Source organism: Gadus chalcogrammus, chromosome 19 (assembly GCF_026213295.1).
Source record: "Gadus chalcogrammus isolate NIFS_2021 chromosome 19, NIFS_Gcha_1.0, whole genome shotgun sequence".
NCBI lineage: Eukaryota > Metazoa > Chordata > Actinopteri > Gadiformes > Gadidae > Gadus > Gadus chalcogrammus.
This window is the reverse complement of record NC_079430.1, coordinates 7,494,090-7,522,005: the sequence shown is the minus strand read 5'-3', so window position 1 is coordinate 7,522,005 and position 27,916 is coordinate 7,494,090. Positions and strand designations below refer to the sequence as shown.

General features: G+C 47.2%; 1 protein-coding gene across 1 annotated transcript in view; it reads left to right on the top strand.

Annotated features, from left to right (window-relative positions):
- arhgap24 (Rho GTPase activating protein 24) overlaps positions 1-26,718 on the top strand; it is a 50,553-nt gene extending 23,835 nt beyond the window's left edge. The window contains exons 4-10 of the mRNA XM_056578423.1: positions 17,522-17,644; positions 20,601-20,808; positions 23,087-23,219; positions 23,738-23,811; positions 23,922-24,043; positions 24,258-25,551; positions 26,427-26,718. Of these exons, the coding sequence (XP_056434398.1) occupies positions 17,522-17,644; positions 20,601-20,808; positions 23,087-23,219; positions 23,738-23,811; positions 23,922-24,043; positions 24,258-25,551; positions 26,427-26,718 (2,246 nt within the window). The remainder of the gene's footprint in view (positions 1-17,521; positions 17,645-20,600; positions 20,809-23,086; positions 23,220-23,737; positions 23,812-23,921; positions 24,044-24,257; positions 25,552-26,426) is intronic.
- Positions 26,719-27,916: the final 1,198 nt, after the last annotated feature.

The following is a 27,916-nucleotide window of genomic DNA, read 5'->3' as shown; positions in this document are numbered from 1 at the left end:
CACCATTATCTCTGTGATGTAGGGGGTTCTTTTTGCTTGATCCTTACACTCGCTCTCTTGCTCTCGCTCTCTTACTCCTGTTCTCTCTCGCTCCGTCTCTCTCGCTCTCTCGCTCTCTCACTCCTGTTCTCTCTCGCTCCGTCTCTCTCGCTCTCTCGCTCTCTTACTCCTGTTCTCCCTCGCTCCGTCTCTCTCGCTCTCTCGCTCTCTCACTCTCGCTCACTCTCTCTCCCCCTCGTGTTCATATACCTAAGCATTTTTGTTTGAAGTTGTCTATGCAAGTGTGTGTGTGTGTGTGTGTGTATGTATATGTGTGTCTGTGTCGAAGTGTGCGTGTTTATGTCTCTGTGCGTGCGTGTGTGTTTATGTCTGTGTGCTTGTGTGTGCATGTGTGTGTGTGCACGCAAAAACACACGTATCCGTGCCTGTGTTGGTTCTCCCTGAGATGGTCCATGTCTGGCTGCTGTGCGGGGGCCAATCACTAAGCTGGTGTCTCCATCATGCTGCCATATGGCTTCCCGAGGGAGGGGGGGTGGGGGGGGGGTTGTTCTGCTGTTGACGTATCTCATATTGGACCCGTACTGATTTACAGCCACCGTTGTTCCCTCAATAGAGGAATCCATTACACCCCTGTTTCGTCAGCAGAGCCAGGATATAGGTTATACTGTACAGAGAGGTGTGTGTGTGTGTGTGTGTGTGTGTGTGTGTGTGTGTGTGTGTGTGTGTGTGTGTGTGTGTGTGTGTGTGTGTGTGTGTGTGTGTGTGTGTGTGTGTGTGTGTGTGTGCGTGTGTGCGTGTGTGTACCATACTCTTATCTATATAACCCCTGCTGTGTGCCGTTGAAGTCAACAATGAAGGAGGCGGAGGATTAATGAAATAAAACAATCCCCCTGAGAATCAAAGTTAATACCTCGTGTTTCAGAGGTGCCATGAGGCCCATTTGTCATCAGAACAATGACTGATCTCCCCACCAATGCATCGAGACAACAGCCAAACAACAATAACAAGACCCCTGCAGAATGGCATGTTGTGTGCGACGTGCACATCTCCCCCCTGGGGAGAGCACCAGCCTTACAGATTGAGTGTGGTTGGTACTAGTGTACTATTATTGACTGAGGACCGAGCCTTCAGGGGACTCTTGCTGGACTTTGGAGGACAGCACAAGCTAAGATAACGTGGGCTGGATCTAGAAGGAGTTAGCTTGTTTGCACAGAGTTGCAATTAGAGATCAGTCGATAATCCCAGGGTTTTCAAATAAAGGAGGGGCACTGAGTGTGTGTTAATGATTAGTGTATAGTGGGCATAGGTCACAGTTTAAGTGGTAAAGTATCATAGTTTAAAATAAAGTGTAATTCTGCTCTTGTTTGATTGAATATTGATATTCAATCAATATATATTGCAATTTTTACAATTTATGTCAAAATCAATCTATCCCCTAGTGAACAAAACAAATAGCAGTAGGACATTACTTCACACTTGAACCCCTGTCTGCAGAGGAATGCTTTGGGAAACATCCAATCCAGCTCCAGTCTATCTCCCGTGGCCAATGGGAAATATGTCTTCTGTGCTGTGACACACTACAGGTTTTCCTACCTCCCACCTGTGCACGTGTTTAGGTTTCTCCATCTGTACGCATGCCAAGTACGCTGCATGTGTACTTTTTGCAACTTGGCGTCTCACAAAACATACTCAGATACAGCATAGAGCATAATGATCTCCTCCATCAACCGCCCCCCCCCCCCCCCCCCCCCCACATATACACACGTGCACATGCACGTGTACACATTATGTACTCCCCCAGATCGCTCTCACGACCCCAACCCCCTCGTGACCCCTAACTCCTCCCCCATGACCTCATCATCCCCCCCCCCCCACATGTATCAGGTTGGCTGGGGCTTCGCGGGGGGACTATTTGGAGTGGCCGAACAGCTCCCGGACTGACTTCCATATCTGTTATGAAATGTGGAGTCGTCTGACCCCCGGCTCACCCCCCGGCGACTCTGGTAAATATTTAGACGTCTCTATGGTGCCGGCTTTTTTCCGCTCCTTCCTTCCTCCGTACATACATTCCAGAAGAGCGAAAAGGGAAATCGCAAGATTAGTTTGAATCGCAGTGGCATTCCTCCTCCTCCTCTTGCTCCTCCTCCTCCGGCTCCTCCTCCTCTTCCTCTCGCTCTTCCTCCCCATGCTCATCCTCCTCTTCCTCCTCCTCCTCCTCCTCCTCCTCCTCCTCCTGTCTCCATCGATGTCACCGGAGTGATTCTTTTGCGGATAAGATCATGTGGACGTAGTCCGACGGGAAGGAAAATTCGGCGGTAGGGTCACGTAGGTCACCTGAGACAGCACTGTACCCGGGATCCTGAACCCCCCCTCCCCCCCCTCCAGCCTCCCCTTAACATGCATAACACATTTGGCTAAGTGCCCACGCTTTGTACCCCCAGATTTACTGTTACCAAGAAGGGGAACTCGCCTGACCTCGGTCCAGGACTGCTGAGTTACGATCCCCCTCCCTGAGAGAGAGAGAGAGAGAGAGAGAGAGAGAGAGAGAGAGAGAGAGAGAGAGAGAGAGAGAGAGAGAGAGAGAGAGAGAGAGAGAGAGAGAGAGAGAGAGAGAGAGAGAGAGAGAGAGAGAGAGAGAGAGAGAGAGAGAGAGAGAGAGAGACAGACACAGACACAGACACAGAGGACAGAGACACTCACGAGGTGGACAAAGTACTGTAGCCTCGTCTCTGTGTGACCCTGTGTGAGTTCAGCTGTGTGAGCTCAGCTGTGTGTGTGCGTGTTGCACTTGTCTTGGCGCAGACGTCGTCCTGACTCACTATAAAAATAGAGAGAGAGGGAGAGCATTTTCAGAGAGAGAGAGAGAGAGCTCTGATTTTAGGAGGATCATTTTACGGGGGGGTTAAAAAAAATGAATGAAAGTAGGTGGAGAATATGGAACGTTGGTGGTGGTGTTGGCGGCGGCGGGTGCTAAGCACTGGAAGCAGCAGGGTGGAGAGGGAGTGGAGCAGCTATCTGGGACTGGATAATGACAGGAGCAGATGACAGGAGCTGTGCCGGCACGGTGTGCAGAGTCCACAGAGAGAGAGCTCGGCGTGTGCCCTCTCCAGGCCCAGACACTGCTGCTGCTGCTAGGGAGAGCAGCTCAACAATCACCTTCCTCCTCCTCTTCTTCTTCATCTGGAACCAATGGCTCTGAACTCCAACCCAGGTCGGTGTCTCGTCTTTCTCTGGCTCTGGGGTTTCACTCGAGGGCTGGTTTCCATTGGTGTTCGACTGACTCCCCGGATTCATTCATTATTTTTTTAGCGTTTGAGGTTGAGATTTATGAGCGGGATGTTTTTGGACGGTTTTATGATTGCGCTGGCCTGGGGGCTTTGAATGAAAGGCGAGCCTGGTGGAAGGTCTGCGATGGGGAGGCTGCATCTCCCGTGTGCTGCTTCAGCGAACATGTCCGCTATGAGTGTATTGTCAAAGAGACATGTTTTTTTTTTTGGGGGGGGGGGTTAATTTTAAGCTCAGTGTGTCAGCAAGGTGCTCGATAACCAATGCTTTTCAATTCGTTGTGCCGCTATTCAGTCTGAATACACTTGTTTGTACCACAACTAGTGTTAGCACAAGCAGACTCAGTGCAAGAAATGGGACATAGACAAGTTTAAATGGAAGTGGTTTGCTGCTTTTCCCAGGGAATGAGTCGATGTGGTGGGTCATAAGGGCAGTGGGTTGGACCTGCTATAGTGAGCAGGTATAGCTTCACAAAAACACACATCATGAACACAGACTCACTCACAAACACACTTACCTTCACACACAGAAACATGCAATGTGTGTGCTCACACATGCACACAAACATACATACAAACCTGCTCAAACACACCCATATACAAATACACACATACATACCTGAACACACAAACATGAAATACACACACACACACACACACACACACACACACACACACACACACACACACACACACACACACACACACACACACACACACACACACACACACACGTATACACAAACACACCTACACACATATACACGCAATGCCCACACACGTACGCACACACATCCAGTGCGGTCAGCAGTATTTCTCAGCCCTTCCACCACTCCTTATTTTTCGCCCTTCCCAACCCAACTTGTTCCCCGACCTGCCCTGCATCATCTCAGGTTGTGCCCCCGTCTCAGGTTCTGGCTGCCTCGGGCCAGAACCTACCAGCCAGCCTGGATCACAGACAACAGCCCCGGAGCGGTGAGACAGACAGGACTGCTGCCACGGCAGAATCACCGCACGCTTGTCTTGCTCAAGCTAGGGGCGGGGGGGGGGGGTGGGGGGGTGGGGGGGGGATGCTGTCCACGTTGGCTGGCTGAATAATTGGGCAACAAGTCAACAGAGGGGTTTGTAGTGCATGCCTCCAGGGAATAGAGTATCACACAGATATGCCCACACACACACACACGCACACACACACACACACACACACACACACACACACACACACACACACACACACACACACACACACACACACACACACACACACACACACACACACACACACACACACGTACGTACACAGACAAACACACACACTCACACTCTTTCACACGCACACACACGCACACGTGTGCCATAAAACCAGACATATCCAGCTGCAGCAGCAGCAGCAGCAGCAGCAGCCACACACACATCAAACATGCCCCCACAGGCCGTTGGAATGCAGGAATGTGCAAGTGGCCGTATCGCAGAGCCACCGTTAACGGTGCAACAAGAGGTTGTTAATGTGTCCTACCACCTGAACCCTTCATCCAACCCAGCGCCGGGTGCTACGGTGTCAAACATTAGCTGTAGGTCAGGGACAGACTCAGCATCGGATGTATCGGCTGTCCAAGAATCCAGATGTGAAAACAAGAGTAATCCGACATTAGCTTTCCTGTTTAATGGTAATGACACTCGCAATAGGTGATAGGTGGATTATAGTGGGGAGAACTTGATTGCTTGTTGTATTTTCATCTTTTCATCCTTCTTTATATGTATCTTGTTTCTTTTGAACAAGCTGCGTAGTGCTAGGTAGTCTTATTTAGACTTTAAGAATTCAAGGTTTAATTTGTTTCTGGTTAAAAGTAAAGAGTAGAAGGCTGGTCGATCATTCTTGGGAGGTCTGATTAATCAGGTGGTCCACGTTTCTCTCCACAGACAGTGTCTTTAGAGTTCAAGCTGGCCTTTTTTTTCCCAGGGCCCAGTTGACTCCTTCCTTACCTACCAATTTCGTCTGAGAGCAGTGCAGGTGTGTGTGTCCTCCCTGGGGTCCTCATCTGTGCTGAAAGATAGTATTAGCGAGTAGTAGTTAGCATTAGGGAACAGAGAAACAGGTGCTTTCTCAAGTCCACTGCAAGCCTTTGTGTCCTTCTTTAAATTGCGGGTCAAAGTTGAGTTTCCTTTTTCGGAAGGAGGGAGGGTTGGGCAGCCTAACTAGACCGTAAATACCTTCCAATTCCTGCAAGGTTTCTTTAGATAAGGAAACAGCTTGTTGAGGTCCAAAGACTATCTGTAGGTGTGTGTTGAGACCTATCCAACTTCGAATGATTAGTCTGCTAAATGATGAGTTACAACGAACATGTAGCCGCCTATTTTATTCTTATTACTCATGTTCAAATTGACTTTCATTGAATTTGTCAACTCGTCATTCAGGAGATGCAGTCAGGTCTCAGCCACTACCTCCAGGAATACAAACTTTACAAGTTCCCATTAATCTGTTTTGCATTCTGGCAGACGTTCCCCTGATGACCTCCTGCACTCTCATGCACCTCGCATTTAAAAGTGGATATACTGCACTTTCCTTTTATGTGTGTGCGTATGTGTGTGGATGTGAGCGAGAGATAGAAGACATTTTTCCTAAAGCTAAGAGGATTAGATAGTAAATAATTACCTGTTGATGTTGACTCTTTTCATCAACCTAAAAGCCTTCAGCTGCCCTGCATAGAGACGCAGAGCTCACATGGCCCCCAGCCATCGCTTCAATCACAGTATAAAGGCTGTAACTTTAATTACATTTGATTCAAGGGTTTTAAACAGTGGCTTCAAGATAAAGGCTGCATTCCTGTGTGTGTGTGTGTGTGTGTGTGTGTGTGTGTGTGTGTGTGTGTGTGTGTGTGTGTGTGTGTGTGTGTGTGTGTGTGTGTGTGTGTGTGTGTGTGTGTGTGTGTGTGTGTGTGTGTGTGTGTGTGTAGGGGAGGGTAGAGAGGGAGGGTCATTATTCACAGAAAGCCCAAATGCACAGATGCTGATGTGGCTGTTAATCATCTGTTGAAGTACTTTACATTGTATATTTTCCTTGTTCAGTTCAACACTTAATGTGTTATTGTATTCAGCCTCCACACGGCATTTATTTTCAGTGAAATAAAAAGCTCTCTGGTGCGTTGAACTCTTAAAGTTTTGCTTCATTCCAGTGAGATAAACCGTCGTGTCAAATAGTGACATAAAGCGGTATAACAGGATTTATCTTCTGTTTTCCTAGATGTGGATATAGTCATTGAACTACAGAATCAAAAGAAGGATCATTCCTCCTCTCTATCATTCCTCCCCTCCTCCTCACCTTACAAAGGCCCTTTCTCTCTCTCTCTCTCTCTCTCTCTCTCTCTCTCTCTCTCTCTCTCTCTCTCTCTCTCTCTCTCTCTCTCTCTCTCTCCGTCTGTCTGTGTCTGTGTCTGTCTGTCTCGTTTTTTTCATCTCTTTCTCTCTGTCTGTCTGTCTGTCTGTTTGTCTGTCTGTCTCAGTCTTTGCCTCTCTCTCGCTCTTTCTTTATTTCTGTCTCTGACCCTCTCTGTCTCTGTCTTTATTTCTCTCTCTGTCTCGGTCTTTGTCTCTCTCTCTCTCTGGGGGTTTATTTAGTACCGTGCCTTAGCAGGAGTTTCTCATGATACCTAAGAAGCTAGTTAGCATTCCTGCTATCACATTTGAAACCCACCTCCACCACCGCTGTTGTAGTAAAGCGGTAGAACTGAAGACTTCAAGTGAAAACAGCTGCCACTCTTTAGCTTTAACGAGCCACTAATCCTCCTTCAGAAGCCAATGAAGCTGTAGCTGGACTTAATGGCCGCTCTTCATAGTGTGCTTCCTTCGGGAATCTCTTTGCACTCCTTGAACTAACGGCTAAAGGACAAACCCCTAAAGGACCTCGAAAGACCTTGTTTATGAGTTCATTTTGAAGTGAAATAACAACAATGAATTTCATACAAGTCACTGGAAATTAAATTATGTATAAATAAACGTAATATATTATGATTATGGTACAAGATGAAGATATCAATATTTAAATACATCAATCTTCAATGACATCCACTCTTGATCTCAATGCCTCAGGGGAAATGAAGGAAAACAGCGTGCACCAACACATGCTTCGAGTTCGGTTTAAGTTCCCAGTTTGACCGTCTCTCATTCCAACATACATCCGTCGTACTGGGAAACTCTGCGTGAACCCAGTGAGCGCCTCCTGGTTTCCGTCCTCAAAGCTGAGATGGATTCCCCTTGCATAATGCTGTGTATTTACAGCCACCTTGGCAGCCCAGGCGGGCAGATGGCGGCAGGCAGCTCTTTATTTAGTTGCTGTGTAATCAGGGCCCTTGGCCGCTTGACAGAACGGCGACGATGACCGAAGCCGCAACAGGCCGCGGCTTCTCTGAAAGACACGGCAAAGCCTTGTTTCATCTTCCACAAAACAGGTTAACCGACGACATCTTGGTTAAATGATGCTCCTTTGAAGGGTGCGATGTCATCAAATGTCTGTTGCATCAGCGTAACTCTAATTGTGAGCAGTCAGTCATTTACAGTTGGATTTTCTGCATTTAGAACACTGCTATGGAATATATTGGGCGATTATATTACAGTAAACCAGTGATCTTCATACACACAAACGCACGCACACACACGCACACACACACACACACACACACACACACATTTACACACACCCAAAAAAACAGCACATCCCGGCCACACACATGTGACATATGACATATGATCATGTTAGACTGTGTGTCAGCTTTCTGTCTGTTAACTATAGAGCGACCAAAAGGTTTGTGTGGAGGAGTGCATAGGTTGATGTCGGGGTCGGGTACGGTTCAAGATAAAGACCACATGCATTGACTACTATTATTTTTCACCCCCCTCTCTCTGTGGTCCCTGTGAGGACATGTGGATGGATGCTGCTGGCCAGGGGAATCTTCACACGCTTTATGATGAGATGGAATATGAGAAGGCATACGCCTGTGTGAAACCGTACGAAAAAATTCACTGCAGAGCAAACACCTCCTGTACAAATTACGTTAAATCAATATGTGAGTGCGGGTGAATTATTGTGTGTGTCGTCTGTGTGTATGTGTGGGCCTCCCATCTCTTGATCGCCCATGTGTCTCGGCCTCGGCGCCTTACGATAACAGACACTGTATGTGTGAGCCCGGGTTGGTGTTGTCTTTTAGGGTTCTCGTGTGGGGTGACAGAGAGGGTGGGTGGGGGGGGGGGGGGGTGGTGGAATGCCTTTAATGGGGAGGAATGGTGTCATGTTTGCCTTTGTCATGAGTGTGGCTCCCCAGTGGCCGGCCGGGAGGGACAGTAGAGTCCGACCAAAGCGAAGCCCCCTTTGACCCGACCTTTTGCTATTTGCTTTGTTGCTCAATCAACATCCGAGGGTAATGGATAGCGGCGGAAGAGACCTATGGAGCTCTCTCTACTTTCTCTCCCAAGACACAATGGACCCCAGCCACGACTCAGATAGAGGCTAACGTTCAGCCGTCTCCATACTGATTACACCCGCTGATAAGCCAGGACCACCGGGAACTATAGCCACAGAAAGAAAAAAGAAACTTTGAGCAATTTGGCAAAATGAATACCTTTTGGACTGAGGGGAGGCAAGTGAAAGGAGACACCGATTGTAGATAGATGGAAAGATGGCCCTGGAGATACAGACGGCTGGTGAAGCACCTGGAACCAGTGATACAGAGCTCCTGGCGTGCACCTCGGAGTCCCCCGCCCCAGGCCTGGGAAACCCTGAGCATGCATCAGGGTGTGCCTGTGGTCTGTGGTCTGCACACCAAATAAATACTTTGATATTAGAATCTGGTTAGAATGGCATTTGAAACTTTATCCATGTCAGCTTGTTTTGAATATGGCCTTTTGGATTCCCCCCGTCGTTTGACTGTACACATGTATACGCACGCGATCGTGCATGTAGTCTCGTCTCGCTCCAGGATATATTCTATCCCTCCCTTTCTCTTTCTGTCCTTGTTTTGCTTGAATATAAACCATACCATATATTCTCCGGAATAATGTAATTAGAAAAATGGCAAAGAAATACAGAAAAAAATTGCTTATGGGACTTATGGAAAACCGAGTTAAAACCAAGTAAAGACAGTTACAGAATGTGTGTATAAAACACCTTATTCTACTTGCGTGGCTCATTTCTATCATGAGTCGACCAGTGAATGGTTTCCTAACAATGCATGAATGGGAGGGAATGGCACTGTGGGGATCCCATGTTTGCTCACGGGGTCATGTCCTGGTGTCAAACCAACAGGCTCTCTGAAGACAGAGCACCCCTCCTATTGTTGCTCCCACTGACATGAAGAGGTTGTGTGTGTGTGTGTGTGTGTGTGTGTGTGTGTGTGTGTGTGTGTGTGTGTGTGTGTGTGTGTGTGTGTGTGTGTGTGTGTGTGTGTGTGTGTGTGTGTGTGTGTGTGTGTGTGTGTGTGTGTGTGTGTGCGCGCATGTCAGTGGGTGCACATGTGTGGATGTGCGACTATGGACGCCTGTGTGTGTGGGGTGTGTGTGTGGCTTCTTTCTCTGTTTCTCTCCTATTCCCCAGCCCCCCACCTTTCCACCAATCCTCAGGTTCCTCCTTCCCTTCTCTCTCCCACAAACGCTCAGCTGTACACACTTACTCGCACACACACTCGCTCCCACACTCGCTCACCCCCACTCACCCACTCACTCACTCACGCTGAGCTGGGGCCAAAAGAACTATCTGGGAGAGTTACCCATTCTACCAGACCTCCACTCCCCCAGCCAGCCACCCAGCCACCCGGGTCTGGTGGTGTGTGTCCCATTCAGAGACCCCCAGGGCTGGCCACGTGAGGAGTGTGACGGGGAGAGCAAATGGAAGTGGTTCACCAGTCGCTGCATCGGTTGCCACAGTATCATGGATTAGGTGATTTACCCTCTTCACACTCAGGTAACAAACGATAAACTAGCATGGTATGTGCTTTCCAATGGAGCCTGTTGCTGGCTAAACATATACAGGCAGAACAAATTAGCACATTGAAAAGGGCTGAGATCTCCGGGTTACTTGTCTAGACTACTGTGTACGCTTCACTGGAATGGAATGGACTTTTTGCATTAGAAGAATCAGGTTTGTAGTTCTAATTCAATGTATTTTAAACTAGTTTGAAGTAAACCACAACGGATCAAACACGATAAGGGACATTTTAAACAGCACCTTCAGTTTTTAACTGAAGTTAGCACGAATAACCGAGCATTTGACTTTGTAGTACCCGCACGTGTGTGTACTCCTGTGTGTGTCCTGTGATATTTTCCACACAACCTGCTCCAATGTAAATCTGATACACTGACTTCCTCTGCAGTTCGAAGTATTTATGACACGCAGCCTACTGAGAAGTTTCCAGACTATCATTAGGCACAATATTGAATCTCAACTTGCCCATGCTTGCACACAAACAAACAGTGTGTTCTTGCCACCAGAGAGAGGAGAGAACACTTGACAGAACAGTTGACACACTTTTATGCAGTTAGTAGGCTGCACACATCCAACACCACTATTGCTGACTAGGAAGCTAGCATGCATACAAAAAACAACCAAAAGACAGTTACAACTATTGAAACATACGCACACACACGCGCACACACACACACTCTCACACACACACACACACACACACACACACACACACACACACACACACACACACACACACACACACACACAGACACAGACACAGACACACACACACACACACCTTGAAAGGAACTTGACATATGGTTTAGTCATTCAAAGCCAAACAATGCTGAGGCAGTATATTGAATCATGTGTTTTCCGGAACAGTACAGTGGACTGCTTCCTCTGTTCTTGGCAAGCAGCACAGAAACTGCAGTAGTAAACGTATATAATACTTGTATATGTTTATTGACACTGTGTAAACTGTTGGGTCTTTATTTGCTAATAAGGACAATCTCTATCGTTGGAGGCCAAGTACAGGGTGTGTATAAGAGTGTATAATGTATAAGGAGCCCCTAGCATTGCTGGGTAATTACAGCATAGGGGCTGCCTTTGTTGTCTCCACCTGTTCACAACCATTAGTTAGGGTTACACTCACTGCACAGCCCGGCCAAGTTTGAAGACTGCTGGTCACAGTCTGAAATACAAGAATACTGCTGCTGGCGATATTCTTGTAATCTCACCCAAACTGACTTGCTGAATTACAGACTACTATGTAGGCATCTTACTCAGCTTTTATTTTTTTTCTATTTCTATATTTATCTTCTTAAGGCTTCTTTTTTTTTTTTTTTTCTCCCTGCCAGAAATAACTCGAACTCGGTGACACTTTTAACGTCAGTTCACCGGACGTTAGCAGGAGACTGCCCAGCGTGTAATGTGGGACATGTGCATCCTTGTTTCAACTTCCCCGGTGTTGGTTTAAAACCAAGGAGAGGTGGCGGCGGCAGCTGTCATGACCGTCTCACGTCGGTTACTGCCGCGTCACGGTGGAATCTCCTTGACTGTTGAGGTCTCGCTCGGATTGTAGAAGTGTAGGCCTACGTGGTATCCATGGAGATGACGGCGCGAAGCGCCAGACGCTAGCTGGTGGAGCATCAGACAGATAGACACGCGCTTGATAGGGACATGTGGGTGTTTAAAGGCCACCTGCACCAACCACAGTTTAGCGATTAATGATTGCGTGAAAACATTATCAGTCTTTTTTATTAGTGTAACTATGCACAAACTTTTTTGTAAATCGTTTGCGCAATAACGTGTTACCTTAACCCTTTTTACGACTGTGTTGTTGAAGTTGCAGTGAAGGTTATGTCTGCTGATTACAATTGAAAGGGTCAATGTGTATGCTCGGAAGGGTGAGTGTGACTTCGGTTTCAGACTTGACGTCTTTTTGCCGTGGGCCGGTTGGGTTGGGGCGTTGACTGATATCGACTACATGGGAGCGGTTAGGAGACACAATCCTGCCATATCTTTTTACGATGTAAGGGTTAGGTAATGCAAGGTAAATAAAACCAGCCTTGATTAAATCAGCAACTCTTTAAACAATGGGAGACTGGGTCCAATAGTGGTTACAACTCTATACATCCTTACTTCTCCACGTCGCTCTGTCTTGGAATAATGGAATAATACGTCACAAATCCATTTCATTCAATTCACCAGTCCGGCTCCTTGCAGTTAGGTCACACCTGGATCAAAGGTCGTATCGACGGAGAAAATTAGGAGCCATTAGGAGCCATTAGGAGCCTCCAGTATAAACTCAATAAATAAGTACATAACTGTGGAAAACCGACAACAGGAAATGGCAGGAGGACAGCAGCACGGTGCTCTCATACATGTGGTATGCGGTATATTAAGCCTGCTGCACAATATGTATGATGGTGTGTCCCAGTGGCTGCTTCGAGAGGAAAGGCAGCGGCAGTAGGCCAGTGCTTGACAAGGTTCTTGGATTAATAACACGCAGTGTGACCCCCGAGGAATTCACAACACGTCCACGTGATAATATAGGGTTCTGATCGCACAGGAACACAGCGCTTTGAAATGAGAATGAGTCGAGGCTGGTTTTAAATACTCCCACCGTGTAGAATACTTCGCTGGCAATAAACACCGCGTGCGTGTGTCTGTGCGCGCGCGCGTGCGTCTGTATATGCACGGATTTCGCTGTCGTCTTATTGGCTCCTTCGTGACTTGTTTCTGCCATACTTCAGTCTATGAAGTGGTTGTTAGCGTTGTTTAGTATCTCATCTACCCGGATAGGGTAGAAGAAGGCAGCCTCTCTCTCTCTCTCTCTCTCTCTCTCTCTCTCTCTCTCTCTCTCTCTCTCTCTCTCTCTCTCTCTCTCTCTCCTCTCTCTCTCTCTCTCTCTCTCTCTCTCTCTCTCTCTCTCTCTCTCTCTCTCTCTCTCTCTCTCTCTCTCTCTCTCTCTCTCTCTCTCTCTATTCCAATAGCAGTAGACCCACCGAGGGTGAGTTTAGTGCCGTTGTTTGGTCGTTCATCAGCTGGCGGGGGACACGAGCCACATCCGCTTTAATAGCCGTCGTTCACGAGCCGAGCTTGACGTGAACCCGGGAGGTTCATCGACCTTTTGTCATTTTCATACCGTAAGGCAAACTTCTTCTTTCACTGACATGTGTGACAACATTAGATCTGCGTGTGTACCGGTTGTTGCCTTGAGGATTTCTGCTGTCACTTTTGTGGCTGTGAGTCTGCTGGGATGTTTTAACGGGATTGTACAGTGAGGATTTATGACGGAAATGCCGCATTCAACAGGGCGAACTGAATGTGCTGTTGTAACCAAACCGCTGTAGCGGTGTTGTGGATGAGACGTGGGATCACGTCATGCGATCGAGTTCATTGAGAGCCCTAGACAAGTCTGCGATGCCTCTACCACTTGTTTGTTTTCTAAATAAATGTTACCGCATTTACATTCAAGTCCAATCGTGTATCGCAAGAGGCGGGCACTTGTTACATCGGCTCAGCCCAGTGAAACGGCGTAGTCGATGTGTGTACTGGATTTGAACTAATTGTGTTGGGGTTGAAGTCAATGGGGCTCATGTGTTATCATATCAAGTTATCAAACAACCTTTTGATAGCCAATGGATATTGCATTTCTGTTTATTGTGTACATTTTTCTCAATAGAGAAACTTGGAGAGAGACATTAGCTGGAGCATATGTAGAGCAATGGTTTGCAGTCGCTTGGAGTGGTGTCGAACAAACGGACACAATTTAGGATGATTGTATAGTTAAGATAATTAGATCAAATAACTTAATATGGTGGTTATGAAAGTTATGTATGGAAATATTTCTACATTCATTGCTTAATTTATTGATAGTTTTTTCCTCGATTTCCTTGACTTATAAATATATGCAAAAGATTGGTGCAGTGATTGCACGAAAACAAACGATCGGGACAAACCCCCATTCTATAGTTGGTTCTCCTGATCATGTGCAGTTAAGATCAAATGAGATTTACATTAGCAATCCTTGATCAACTACAGACATAGACCACATGCTATTGTGGATGTTTAATAAATTGATCATCAATAATCAATCCACACATTTCTAAACACACTGACCTAATGATACATTCAAAACCCTAACATTTACCACTCACTTTTAGTTCCAGTTAAAGACAGTGAAAGGCTTGTGGATAAGCCAGAGCTGAAATGTGCTTCCCACACCTTCTAGTCAATGATTAAAGATGGTTTTTAAATCCCAGATAGAGTAAGGCATTCAAGCACTCAAACTTAAAAGGCGTTTTGTGTGGCCCACACATACTCAGCGTTAAAGCAGACAGCCGTTGGCAAACCAACAGTGCGTTTGGTGAGATGCAACCAGAGCATGTGTGTAGGCCGGTCACGTCATCATTCAGTCTGTTATCACTTGATGAAGTTCCACCCGCCCCGTCCTGGAGAAGAGACGTGCCACAGCTGGGAACTTGCCTGCTTGATTATGTCCATCACACCTTCTCCTGAGGCCCTTAAAACCTAGACAGCATAAGCAGAGTAAATAGTCGCGTGAGGCACCGTTCTTGCTGTGCCACAAAGGCAAAGTTTGCGCTGCGAAAGGTCAGAGGTGTGCGATGAATCACTTAATAAACCACATGGTCGCGAGGGCTGCGATTACGTCACTTTCGCTTCACTCCTTTTTGTGTGTTTATGGGCCAGATAGAAAGGAGAGATGGGAGAGCAGGTTGGAGAAGAGAGATGGAATGACATGTAGCATCGGACCACAGGTGGGAATCAACCCGGGGTCGCCTCAAGGAGAACTGTCTACGTGGTTGGCACATTAGCCGGGTTGACCCACCGAGCCGCCCTGCTCTGTGCTCTCCGAGGAGATGGGTTCGGGAGGTCATCGAGGCCTGTGTCTGCCATAGTGACAGAGTGATCACACATGGGAGTGTCCAGAATCCAGACAGGTGATGGATCGATCAGCCCACCGGTCTCTGCAGTCCACTGGATCGGCTTGTAGCTTGCGCTATCCATCCATCATACATCTGGGTGGACTGTTCCACGTGTGATTTCACTAACTGGGACATTAGTATGGCTTGTAATGGCTCATCAACATCACAGCTGGTGGTAAAATAGGGGGTCCTTTGAGTACAGTGGTAGAGGGGTCCACACACCAGAAGGTATCCAAACAATGAGGAGCACAACAGGGAGACTCTTGAGGACAGGCAGACTGACAGGAGGGGGGACTGGCAGGCCTCCTTGACCCCTGGTGTTGTAAAGCCTGACCCCTGACAGAGGAACTCCAACAAACAGCTGGGCTCTGGTTTCACGAGAAGGCATCGGAGGTTCTTGCCTCTGCAATGCCAGCAGGAGACAATAAAGGGATTAGGAAGGAGAAAGTAGACGAAGGACATGAAGATGCTAGGGCTTAAGGATGCTTGAACTCTGTTTTGGGTGTAAAGACGTTGCCGGTAGCAACTGATTAATCGGCTGATTTTCTCAGTTGGTATTTCTTTGTTAATTTGACCCAACAGGACTTAGAACCAATGCTTGGTTAAAAAAACCCGATATAGTCTAATGTCTAATGTGAGACAGCCGCTTAGCCGTTAAATCACCATTAATATAGCTTTAAGAAGCTAAACAGAAACCCAGAGATGGATTGAGTTTGGGGCATGCGCCCTGCCCACCCCAAACAGTTAACACCTTGGCGTGTACACACACGGGGGTCAGACAGTTGGTCACTGGGTCTTCTTTGGGGTGGAATCTAATTGAGTGGTCAGCATTTCAAACATGCAGCATGTACACATCGGGTAAACAGTGAAATCTGCTGCCCGTTAACGAGATCTCATCAATCAGACAACAGCCATTAATCTCTTGTCAGGGTTCCACATTGACAGTAAAATGTGGACCTGGTTTCCCATGCTGGGTTAAAGGTGCAAAAGCTGGACCCCTCCAAATACAACCCTGCTGTGGGTAATTGCTGGTTGTCTCTTTCTAGTGTGTGTGTGTGTGTGTGTGTGTGTGTGTGTGTGTGTGTGTGTGTGTGTGTGTGTGTGTGTGTGTGTGTGTGTGTGTGTGTGTGTGTGTGTGTGTGTGTGTGTGTGTGTTTGCTGGATCAGTAGACAAACATCTGGCATTTGGCCTCAAAATGAGAAAAGACCACAGCAGTAGCATTGCTTGTCTCCCATTTGTTTCAGAGTAGTTTTCCAACTACAATGTAATGAACAACCCTAAACTACTTGAATTTATAATTTGTATCCACTTTCTGTGGTTCAGATAATGCGTTAGTTGCAATATATACCAACTCAGTGCAACAAAATACATCTGTCATCTTGTGTTCACGTCTATAAATAAAGCTTTTACACCAGAAAATTGATCTCATCTTGAGTTGCAATCAATAAATGAAGCCAGAGGAAAGACCCCTGGAGAGTGTGTGATTGTAGGCAGTCGAGAACGCCATGCATAATTTATGCACCCCGCTACATTTTGTACTCAAACTAAACATTTGGTTTTGCTGGAACCAAAGCCTTAATATTGAAAGTAATGTAATGCAGAATCTTTTTTCAAATTCTGCTCCCAAATGAGGTCATAAATTATTAAAGGAAATAAAAAGTTGCTGGCGCCATGGCTGGGGCATATGGGCTTGGACTAGGAGCATGAACTCAAAAAATATATTGCTAATAGAAGAGAATAAAGGGAATAAAACATGTAAGTTGTGGCTTTGGCAAGAAGAGGCTCAGCTGTGAGTGTCCAGATCAATAATATATGATGAGTACTCCAATGTTGTGCTGAACTGTTGCAAAGACTTAACACAAGAAGAATCCTGAGCTGGCCACTTGTTGGTGTCAATGAGTGGGTTAAAGGACGCTTTTACTCAATTAAAACGGCCATTTAAAGAAAACGGCTTTAAGAATGTTTTGGCCAGTTACCGCCGACCAGTATGTGAACGTTGTACTCAGCTCTGAACTCAAGTTGTGTTTTTTTGCAGGATGTCAAAGTGCCTTTTCCTACATCCGCAGCGAGGAGTGTGTGGATGTGTTGGGACCTGTCTGGGCAGGAGTTTTAGTGACAATAGCGAGTGACATATTTTGTTATTCCAGGAACCTCCCCCCAAAATGTGGCCATTGAGGCCTTCAGGGGTCTTAAGTGTCTATCAAGGCGTCTCTGACAGTCCCCGGAGCCCACTTGTGTTTCACCCCCTGGGGCCAGCCCAGAAGAGTCATATGATGGAGAGACGTTGAGGCTTAACTCTACCTGCTTTTGTGCTTTTGTGTTTGACCAGGAGGAGACAGGGAGCGAATGACCGCTAACCATGAGACCTACCTTCTCATGGCCAACACCCAGAATGACATGGAGGATTGGGTGAAGACCATCCGCAGGGTCATCTGGGCCCCCTTCGGAGGAGGTCAGTACGTCTCACCTGTGTTCATAATGTGTGTCCACGACCCACCTCATATAATACTCATTGTGCAGGTTGTTCAATAAAGGTACATGAATTATCCATGAGTTACCAGTAGTTAATGCAGGGATTAGCATTATTATATAGCTTCAGCATAGCATAGGGGTTAATAATAAATAATAATAAATGAAATTTATATAGCGCTTAATATGGTACTCTAAGACGCTTAAACGGTTAGCGTAAGTGTGTAATGGTTAACCCTAACCCTATTCAACAATGTATTGATTAATGCCTTAGTTAAAATAGAAGACCATAAACGTAGCCATTAAAAAATAGTAAACTTGAACATCATTAGTAAATGATAACTAGACTTTAGTTATCTTTTTCATTTACAGTTAGTTAATACCAGGCAGATACTCAACATAACAACAAAAATAGGGATATTGAAATATATAGAAGCATGAAAGATAAATATAAACATATATATATATAAGTATCATACTGTTATATTAATATTTGTATTGTATATTGTCTGTGAGACAGAAACATCTATAAACACTATATATTTCAGTAGTGTGCAAATAAATAATATATCAAGACATTAGCATCAATTAGTTGTTTGCTATGCTTCGCTGCTGGGCTCCCCGGGCACCATATTGACTGGCAGAGGTGTGTGTGTGTGTGTGTGTGTGTGTGTGTGTGTGTGTGTGTGTGTGTGTGTGTGTGTGTGTGTGTGTGTGTGTGTGTGTGTGTGTGTGTGTGTGTGTGTGTGTGTGTGTGTGTGTGTGTGTGTGTGTGTGTGTGTGTGTGTGTGTGTGTGTGTTGGATGAAGATGAGTTAGCCCCTGTGTTATCAGTGCCGGGAGTTTGATTTGTATCTCAGTTGACTGCTCTTCAAAAGGACGAGCCATTTGTCAAAGTTGAGAGGTGGGGCTCCGAGCTGGCGTAGGGGGTGGGTGCTCTTTGTCACCCGATCAGGACTCACACACACACACATGCATTCAATGATGCTCAGCTCACGCGCACATACTCTCAAACGATCAGTCCCAATTCCCCATGCATAGTCAAAACTCAGTCATTGCTGCGCACGCACACAGACAAACAGGAAAACCCTCTTCAAACACCTACAGATTCACATCGATGTCACTTGTTTATTCACACACAGTCACACAAACACAGTTATACACAGTTATACACACACATTTACATTGATACACACACACGTACAGTGATATATATATATATATATATACACACACACATACACATACACACACACACAGTTATACACACAGCCACACACAATATACACATACCCATACACAAACACAGTTATACACACAAACACACACACACAGTTATATACACACATACACACACACGGTTATATGCACACACACACACACACACACACACACACACACACACACACACACACACACACACACACACACACACACACACAGTTCTACACACATGCACACACAGAGTTATAGACACTAACACAAAGCTCCATATTTCAGCCCAGTCCGGGAGCAGCCTATTGGCTTGCGTAATCCCCCAGGGCCTTGTCTCCTCCTGCTGGAGACAGACTGACGGGGAGACAGACAGGGAGACAGGGAGACAGACAGAGAAAGAGGTCACTCCCCATAGATCACTGTGAGTTTGACAAAGGGGCAACCATCAGCCATCAGGGGTCCCTTCTTGCCGTCAAAGTCGTCGTTGTGTCCCGCTCCCGCGATGAGAGAAAACCTCCATTGTCATTCATGGGAGTATAAGTTGGTGCGTTGCGTTCAGAAGGAGCTGATATGTGCAGCTGCGGCCTCTCGGTGTGGATCTTCAGGGACGCTATGGATGGTAATGTGATGTTCCGTCCAGATCCACATACGTCCTGGTGGGATGCCTTTGTATGTGTTGTTTAGAGGCGTGCTTTGAGGTAGAAGCGCTACATAATCTGTGTCATAAATGCAGGTTGTGCACCCCGGTCTAAATTTATGTATTCTTTATGTACCAATAAAGTTCATGGAGGGGGATAAAAATTCATTGTTGCTCGTTGGACCGCTTCCAGATTCAGGGGAAAGATAGGTTGAATGTGTGTTTAGCCTGATGTATATCTGCATATTATAATGGTCCCACTGTGTGCATTAGAGCTTTACAGTCTACAATGTGTGCTGTACAAAAATTAAGCTTAACACTAACGTTGATCATAACCTGGTACGTTTGTGTTTTACAATACATGATTTAATTCATAGCATCGGAGTAAAACCTACAAAGTGTGTGTGTGTGTACCGGGGTTCTAGTGTGTGTGCATGTATTGGCCCAGGAAATAGGTGTTAATCCCAGTTTGTATGAGAGACCTGTGCTGATAACCAGGCTGTTAACCACACACACACACACACACACACACACACACACACACACACACACACACACACACACACACACACACACACACACACACACACACACACACACACACACACACACACACACACACATACACAAAGGGCAGGAGAAAGAGCAGCAGGATGTGGAGGGATTGAGTTCCCCTCAGTCCAGACCAAGGCTTTTGCTAGTCTGCATATTCAGTTCATGCTCTCCTCCATATACAACTCTGTACCACAAGCTTTGCATGGAAGCCAACCTAGGGGTTTGTCACAAACTAAGTGGATCAAGTCGCGCTTAAATATATCACCTCACTGCCAGGGGTATTCTGTACACACTAATGGGACAATTACACACACAAACACAAAGTCCAGCTGTTGTTTTTGTGTGTGTTTGTGCACAGACATGTTTGTGCCTGAACGTGTGTACGTGTATATTCAGTCATTCAAATCCATTTATTATTGTATGGGTGTAACTGTCGCCTTTCATAATGCCACTATTTCCATTCAATACTGACCTGCTAACTGGGATAACATCATCACGTGTCTGACGTTCTTGGATGGGGCCATGTGTTCCAGGCATCTTCGGCCAGAAGCTTGAGGAGACGGTGCGTTACGAGCGGCGCTATGGCAACAAGCTGGCCCCAATGCTGGTGGAGCAGTGCGTGGACTTCATCCGGGAGCAGGGCCTGCAGGAGGAGGGCCTGTTCAGGCTGCCGGGGCAGGCCAACCTGGTGAAGGAGCTCCAGGACGCATTCGACTGCGGGGAGAAGCCCTCCTTTGACCGGTAAGGAGAACCTCTCTAGGGATAAGAGAGGTGGAGCAACACAGTCTCACCTCTGGTGTGAGCTGAATATTTCTGAAAACTTCAAAATGGTTTGAAAGTCGTTTGTTAACATCTCCCCCTCATCATTACATCTCATCTTTTTTTTTAATATGGTGATTCATAGTTTTGATCAGTAAATACAACTTGAAATCCTTTTTATTTTAACATGATTATAATGCTTTTTCAAAACTCCCAGTGAGTTTTGACTGAGCTATTTGCTTGTTAAATGTACAGTTCGATTGATTTCAACCTGGCTGCACACAATAACTGACCCAGTAATGATATCATACCATTCACATCAACATGACTTTAGATCAATGACCTTATGTCCTAGGTATCTAACTCCAATCTGGCCAAGCTTTCACAGCGTAGTGGGACTTTACTGGCTAATTTCACGCTCCACTGGACCTTTTTGGGTGCAACACATTCTTTTTTATAGAGTAGCATGTCGGGTCATTGAGATTCCTTGATTTACCAAGAAGCATTTCACTGGACTGCAGCCGTCTCTGGCAGAGAGGAGATTATGCCTTCAGACTCACAGTAAACTAGAGAGAGCTGGAGGGCCTAGCAGAAGCACTAGAGGACCTAGCAGAAGCACTAGAGGACCTAGCAGAAGCACTGGAGGGCCTAGCAGAAGCACTGGAGGGCCTAGCAGAAGCACTGGAGGGCCTAGCAGAAGCACTGGAGGGCCTAGCAGAAGCACTGGAGGGCCTAGCAGAAGCACTGGAGGGCCTACCAGAAGCACTAGAGGGCCTACCAGAAGCACTGGAGGGCCTACCAGAAGCACTGGAGGGCCTACCAGAAGCACTAGAGGGCCTACCAGAAGCACTGGAGGGCCTACCAGAAGCACTAGAGGGCCTACCAGAAGCACTGGAGGGCCTACCAGAAGCTTTAAGCAGCTAGCATCAAATAGTGAATCAGAGCCTTAGCAGGATGATGTGCAGCACTTACCAGTTGACATGAAGCTTAAAGAAAAACGTATCTCCCATGCCAAGAAAGATCTTGGGAAGATGACAAACAGTTGTTAAAACCTGGAATACCAACCTGTAAGAGAGGTGATGCAGTGAGGAGTTAAAAGGGGCGCCGATCCGAGCATTGGAACCTGCTATACTAAGCAGAGCCCGGTCAACACCATATATCATCATGACAGCCTCATGACTTATGAAACTGCCTTGCATATGCATGGGAGATATACTATGTGGAGGTTGGGCGGCCGCCGATGGAATAAGTGCAAGTAAAGTTGCAGGATTTCAACAACTCTCATTTGATTTGCATCTCCTCTTTGGATTTGTTATTGTGTTCTTTCTTTCTTTCTTTTTTTCTCCAAAAGTGCTGGAGAAAGATAAAATACTTGGTTTTACATGTTTTAAGAACTTTCTACTAATAGCTGAAATGTTGTTAGAGAAGTTACATACCGGCGGTGGCGTAGCCAGCCCTTAAAGTAATTGTATTGTCTTAAAAATACAACACAAAACAAAAATAACACACCAATACAACACTAATTTGAGCATGGTAGCAAGATATACTGACATTTTCTGTGCACGAAATGACATCTCTTGTATCGGTCTCTGTTATTGTATGTACTGTGGTGGATGCCTGGGTGGTCATGGGACGATTTTCCATGGCAGCGTCTGTACCATAGCTGCTGTGATGATGTATAGCATCATCTATAACTCAGTCTGACACACACGCACGCACACACACACACACACACAGTAATGGAATCCTCCTCTTCCTATCTGCAAACCACATCCTCTGCCGAACTCATCTGCCCCCGCCAACTGTATCAATGGAGGGTGATAAATTAGAGCTGAAATGCATTACTTCAAGGAACTTCTGCCAGTACATCACCTGGCTGTCCCTCTTAGGACAGTGGTACATTCACAGATGTATCCGCCCTGGAAGAACGGAAATACTCCTCCTCCTTCCTCTCCTTCTTGGCCAACTCAAGTTAACTTATTTTCTCCATGTTTAATTTCCTTATTTTCTCCTTATTTTCTCCAGGCCAATAAGGACGTCATACACATATTATGTGATGATCCTCATGTTTGCTTGGATAGCTCTCTCTCTTGCATTGGGACGCACAATAGCATGTCATGGTTTGTTTTCTCCTGTTTCTGTACAATGTCTCGCCCACACCTGCTCATAGATGTGTCTTCTGAAGCAATATTTCTATATACATTTTTCAAAACTAATTTTGCCATCATCCCTCCCTCCCTCCCTCCCTCCCTCTGTACAGCAACACAGACGTCCATACAGTGGCATCTCTGCTGAAGCTGTACCTCAGAGAGCTCCCTGAGCCGGTGGTCCCCTTCTCCCAATACGATTGCTTCTTGGCCTGCACCAAGCTGCTCAGCAAGGACGACGCCACGGTGAGCACCAGGATCAGTCCTGGGGGGGGTGAGGGGCGACCCGCTCCTAGCCGAGAGCTACCTGGCCCTGAATCCCGGGTGTCCCCATTGACCTCACCTGTCGGCCTCCTAGAGCAAGACACCCTGCGCCTGCTTGTTAACAACGTGCATCTGAATTGGCAGCCGCTCTGCATAACAGGGGTGCTTAATAAGTAAATAGTGTCAACAGCTAATGGAACAAACTACAAGTTGGTCCATTGTGTTAGGCTGTACCTCCACTGACCCCATTCTGTCTGCTGCTTCACTGATTCATCAGTTCTACTGGAATGGATTGAGTTCAAATGATAGTTCGGGGTCACATTACCCATTAATCATCTTTTTTTAGTTTTGCCACTGTGCGTCAAAGTATGTTTTGATATGGCGTATTGTGTATGGCTGTGTATAATTTTCATAGGCCCTATCATGTCCATAGGTAGTGCATGGGTGGTATGGTATAAGGATGTACAGCGTATTAAACTATGTGTTTGTGTTGTCTGCAGGGTATTGCGGAATTGAGGAAACTTGTGAAAGCTCTACCTCAAGTCAACTACAATCTCCTCACATACATTTGCAGGTTTGTACAATGAAAATCCTTTAATACTGTTTCTAATAGTAATATAGGAGATTGTTGTTTCATTGTATAACTTTTTCTCATGTTCTCTGATGTTTCTCTCTGTATTGCAGATTCCTAGATGAAGTCCAATCCTACTCAGGAGTGAATAAAATGAGCGTCCAGAATCTAGGCACCGTCTTTGGTCCAAATATCTTGAGACCGAAGATTGAAGATCCTGTAGCAATCATGGAAGGTGAGGACACATAGAGGTTGATTTACTAAAGTTACAGACCACCCCTGTCCGTGAGTTAGATGTTCTCTTATGATTGTACGTCTATTGATCAACTTTAAGAAAAATAAAACTTGTTTATATATGTATTTTTTTTTTTTAAATAATTAGAAGAATATAAAAATATGGATTTGTATATATTATTGCCAATAATTCCTGTGTGTCTTTGTGTCATCAGGTACAGTCCTGGTGCAGCAGCTAATGGCGGTTCTGATCGGGCGCCATGACGCCCTGTTCCCCGATGCGGAGGACGTCTCCACGGCGATAGAGCGCGCCAACAACAACAACAACGAGCTCCCGTCGCACCGGCCGCTGCCCGTCTCCTCGGGCTCGGGCTCCGCAGGCCAGAACGCGGCCAACAACAACGCCACCCTGTCGTCACGACAGTGCGCGTGGGAGGCCCCCGACCCCCCTCCGCCGGCCCTGCAGCCCACCCACCCCCAGCACCACGCCATGCACATGGACAACGGCTCCCCGCCGCCGCACTCGCTCAGCCCCCGGAACAGCCTGGGGGGCCGCTTCGACCTGACGCGCAGCCCGCCGCTCACGCTCAAGAAGAACCCGGCCTTCAGCAAGGGCAGCGGCATCGTCACCAACGGCTCCTTCAGCTCCACCTCCCCCGGGGGAGAGGGCGGGGCCGAGAAGGGCCCCGCCCTCGGAGGAGGAGGAGGAGGAGGAGGAGTGACAGGAGGGGGTAGCCTACCGGGGAGGCGCAACGGCGCCCACAAAGGCTCCGGAACCAAGATGGGCACCAGCGGGGTGACCAACGGGGGCGGGGCGCGGCTGGGCGTGTCCAGCACCGACGTGGTCAACGGGAGCCTGAACGGACGCAACGGCCTCTGGGTGCCCAACGGCCACGTGACGCTGCGGGACAACAGCAAGGCGCGGGACGGCGAGCACGGCCACTCGTCCAGCCAGAACCGGCTGTCCACGTACGACAACGTCCAGCTGAACCAGCTGAACCTCCAGCAGCAGCAGCAGCAGCAGCACCACCACCACCCCCAGCAGCACCACCACCTCCCCCAGCACCACCCCCAGCAGACGCAGCCCGGGGACGGCTGCAGCGAGGACAAGCAGAGCGTGGACAGCGCCACCTGGTCCACCTCGTCCTGCGAGATCTCCCTGCCCGACAACTCCACCTCCTGCCGCTCCTCCACCACCACCTGCCCCGAGCAGGACTTCTACGCCGGCCACTACGACGAACCGGACGGGCCGGCGGTGGCGGCGGCGGCGGCGGCGGCGATGCGCGAGAGCGAGGGGGCGGCCCCCGGGGGCGGGGGCGGGGGCGGGGAGGCGGAGGGGAGGCACGGTGCCAACGGGAGGGGCCGCAGGGGGACCAGCAGCAGCGACACCAGCGACGGCTACCCGGTCAGCAACGGGACCAGCAGCCACAGCGCGCTGCACAGCCTGGTGGCCGGCCTGAAGCAGGAGATGAACAAGCAGAAGAGCGAGTACGAGGCCCGGATCAAGAGGTAGGGGGGGGCACAGTGGAGCCCAACCGAGGCACTGGTCACCTCATGCATCATCTCCTGTTCAACCTAATGGATCTGAGTTTAGAGACCCATCCCACAACATGGCTTTATTCTAGGTGTATTTATTTAACTGTTATAATGTTACGGTCTTGAATAAGAAGAATGTGCCTTCTTAAAGTGGTAAAGTTCCCTCCCTTGTAGAGGGCTTAAGGCACTATGAGGGGATACATATGAAGCACCTGTAAGGAGAACAAACGCAGTCCTTGTGCATCCATGTGCATGAATGCCACGTTGTTCTAGCTCTCGCAGAAAATATGTCTCTGAGGTCGAAGGTTGTCATAACTATTTTCCCTTATGTCCTAATATATGAGTACATTCCAAAAGATATTACAAGAATAATCCCAGAGCTGATTAAAAATGTCAAAGCTGTCAGGAAGAGAGTGACGCAAAAATTTAATTATTTTAATTATATGCCAGGTGTAATAGTGCCAGACCTCGTGGGTGGCCAATCAATCTACTCCCCAGGGGGCCACATGCCACCACCCTTTCATTCTATGAGACATTTACAATTTACACGTAGGGCATTAACCAGACGCTTTTATCCACTTAGCGACTTACAATAAGTACATTTGTCAGAAGAAAGAGAAACAATACATGGCTGTCGGCATAGTAACGATGTTCATAGAACCAAGGGCCAAGCACTTACAAGTGATAGCTCAACCCATTCCCTGTATGCAACAAAGATAGCTAGGACAAGATGCTACACCATGCTAAGCACTAACTACTAACTCACTACTAGAGACAGATCCACGTCTCTCTGCCCGCTCTTCTGCTCGCCGCCTGGCTAACCTCCCGCCCCCTGTCCGCCCACACAGCCTGGAGCAGCGCAACCTGGAGCTGGAGACGGACATGGCCGGCCTGAACGAGGAGCTGGACCAGGAGAGGAAGAAGTACACCATGGTGGAGATCAAGCTGCGCAACGCCGAGCGGGCCAAGGAGGACGCCGAGCGCCGCAACCACATGCTGCAGAAGGAGATGGAGCAGTTCTTCACCACCTTCGGGGACCTGACGGCGGGGCCCGGGGCCTCGACCGCCTCCACCGCCGCCGCCGCCGCCGCGGAGCCGCCACGACGGGCGGACCGCGCCAACAGCATCTGGATCCAATGAAGGAACCGGGAGGAAGGGGCGGGAGGAAGGGAGGGAGGAAGGGGCGGGAGGAAGGGAGGGAGGAAGGGGTGGGAGGAAGGGAGGGAGCAGAGGACGAAACAGGAAGCACCTCTTCTGCACGGTGATGTGAAAACAGAGAATATCCTGTGGTGGAATATTGTTGTTGTTGTTGTTGTTGTTGTTGTTGTTATTATTATTAATGGGGTGTGAATGTTGTGGAGAGGAGGAGGGTCATTTTTATTTGACTTTCGCGGGCCTACTTGGACGTTTTGTGGGGGCATCTGAACGAGGTAGGCGGATTGGTGGAGGGTGGGGGAAGTGCAAGGCCGTGTAGAAATGTAGACCTGTGGAAATGATGACAAGCTTGATCATATCAGTCTTTATCAATCGTTTTTTTTATATGTTTAAGTTTAAACTGGTGGACTTTCGCTTGAGTTCCCTTCTGGATCAGCTAGAAGGGAACTACAAAGTACAAAATATAAGAACAACAAACCTTTGGATTCAAAAAGGTTAAAGTAAACTTGCTTAATAACTCAACTCCCATGATTATGTAAAAATGTATTGTTCGATGTTCTCAGTCATTGGCATTGGTGTGTATATGACAGAGTATATACAACTGAATAAACGTGACGGCATATACAGTATGTAAAGACAAAGTAAAGTGCTATTTTAATGTTTTATCGTATATTTAAGCAGAACTGTGTCAATGTAGGATATTCAGATCATTATTTTCCTCTCAAGGCTTGCCTTGCACTTAAATGTTTGTTAACATTTTGAGACTGTGGTACTGGACTATAATGTTTGTGCGTTGCTTCTGAATGGATAAATATACTGTATATATAGCTTGATGCTTCTGCGCCGCTATTGTTCTCCCCATGACCAAAAAGATTAAGTCTGTACTGTAAATATTTTATAGATAATTGTTGACACTACTTTCTAGTCTGCACTGTGGCTTTATGCTTATTGTTACAAAAAGAAATAGCATGGATTACAACATCGGATAATGTTTTGTAGCTTAATTGTAGCTAAATTCCCAAAGACTCCCAAAATTGGGTCATTGGGATGAGATCCCATTTTAAGTTATTGAATATTCGTCATCGATCTGAAACTGTTTTTTTCTAGTAAGGTTTCTTCATCGTAACACATTATGCGTTCTCCCTGTACAAAGCGATGTCGTTTTTTGCTGTTGTTCATTCTG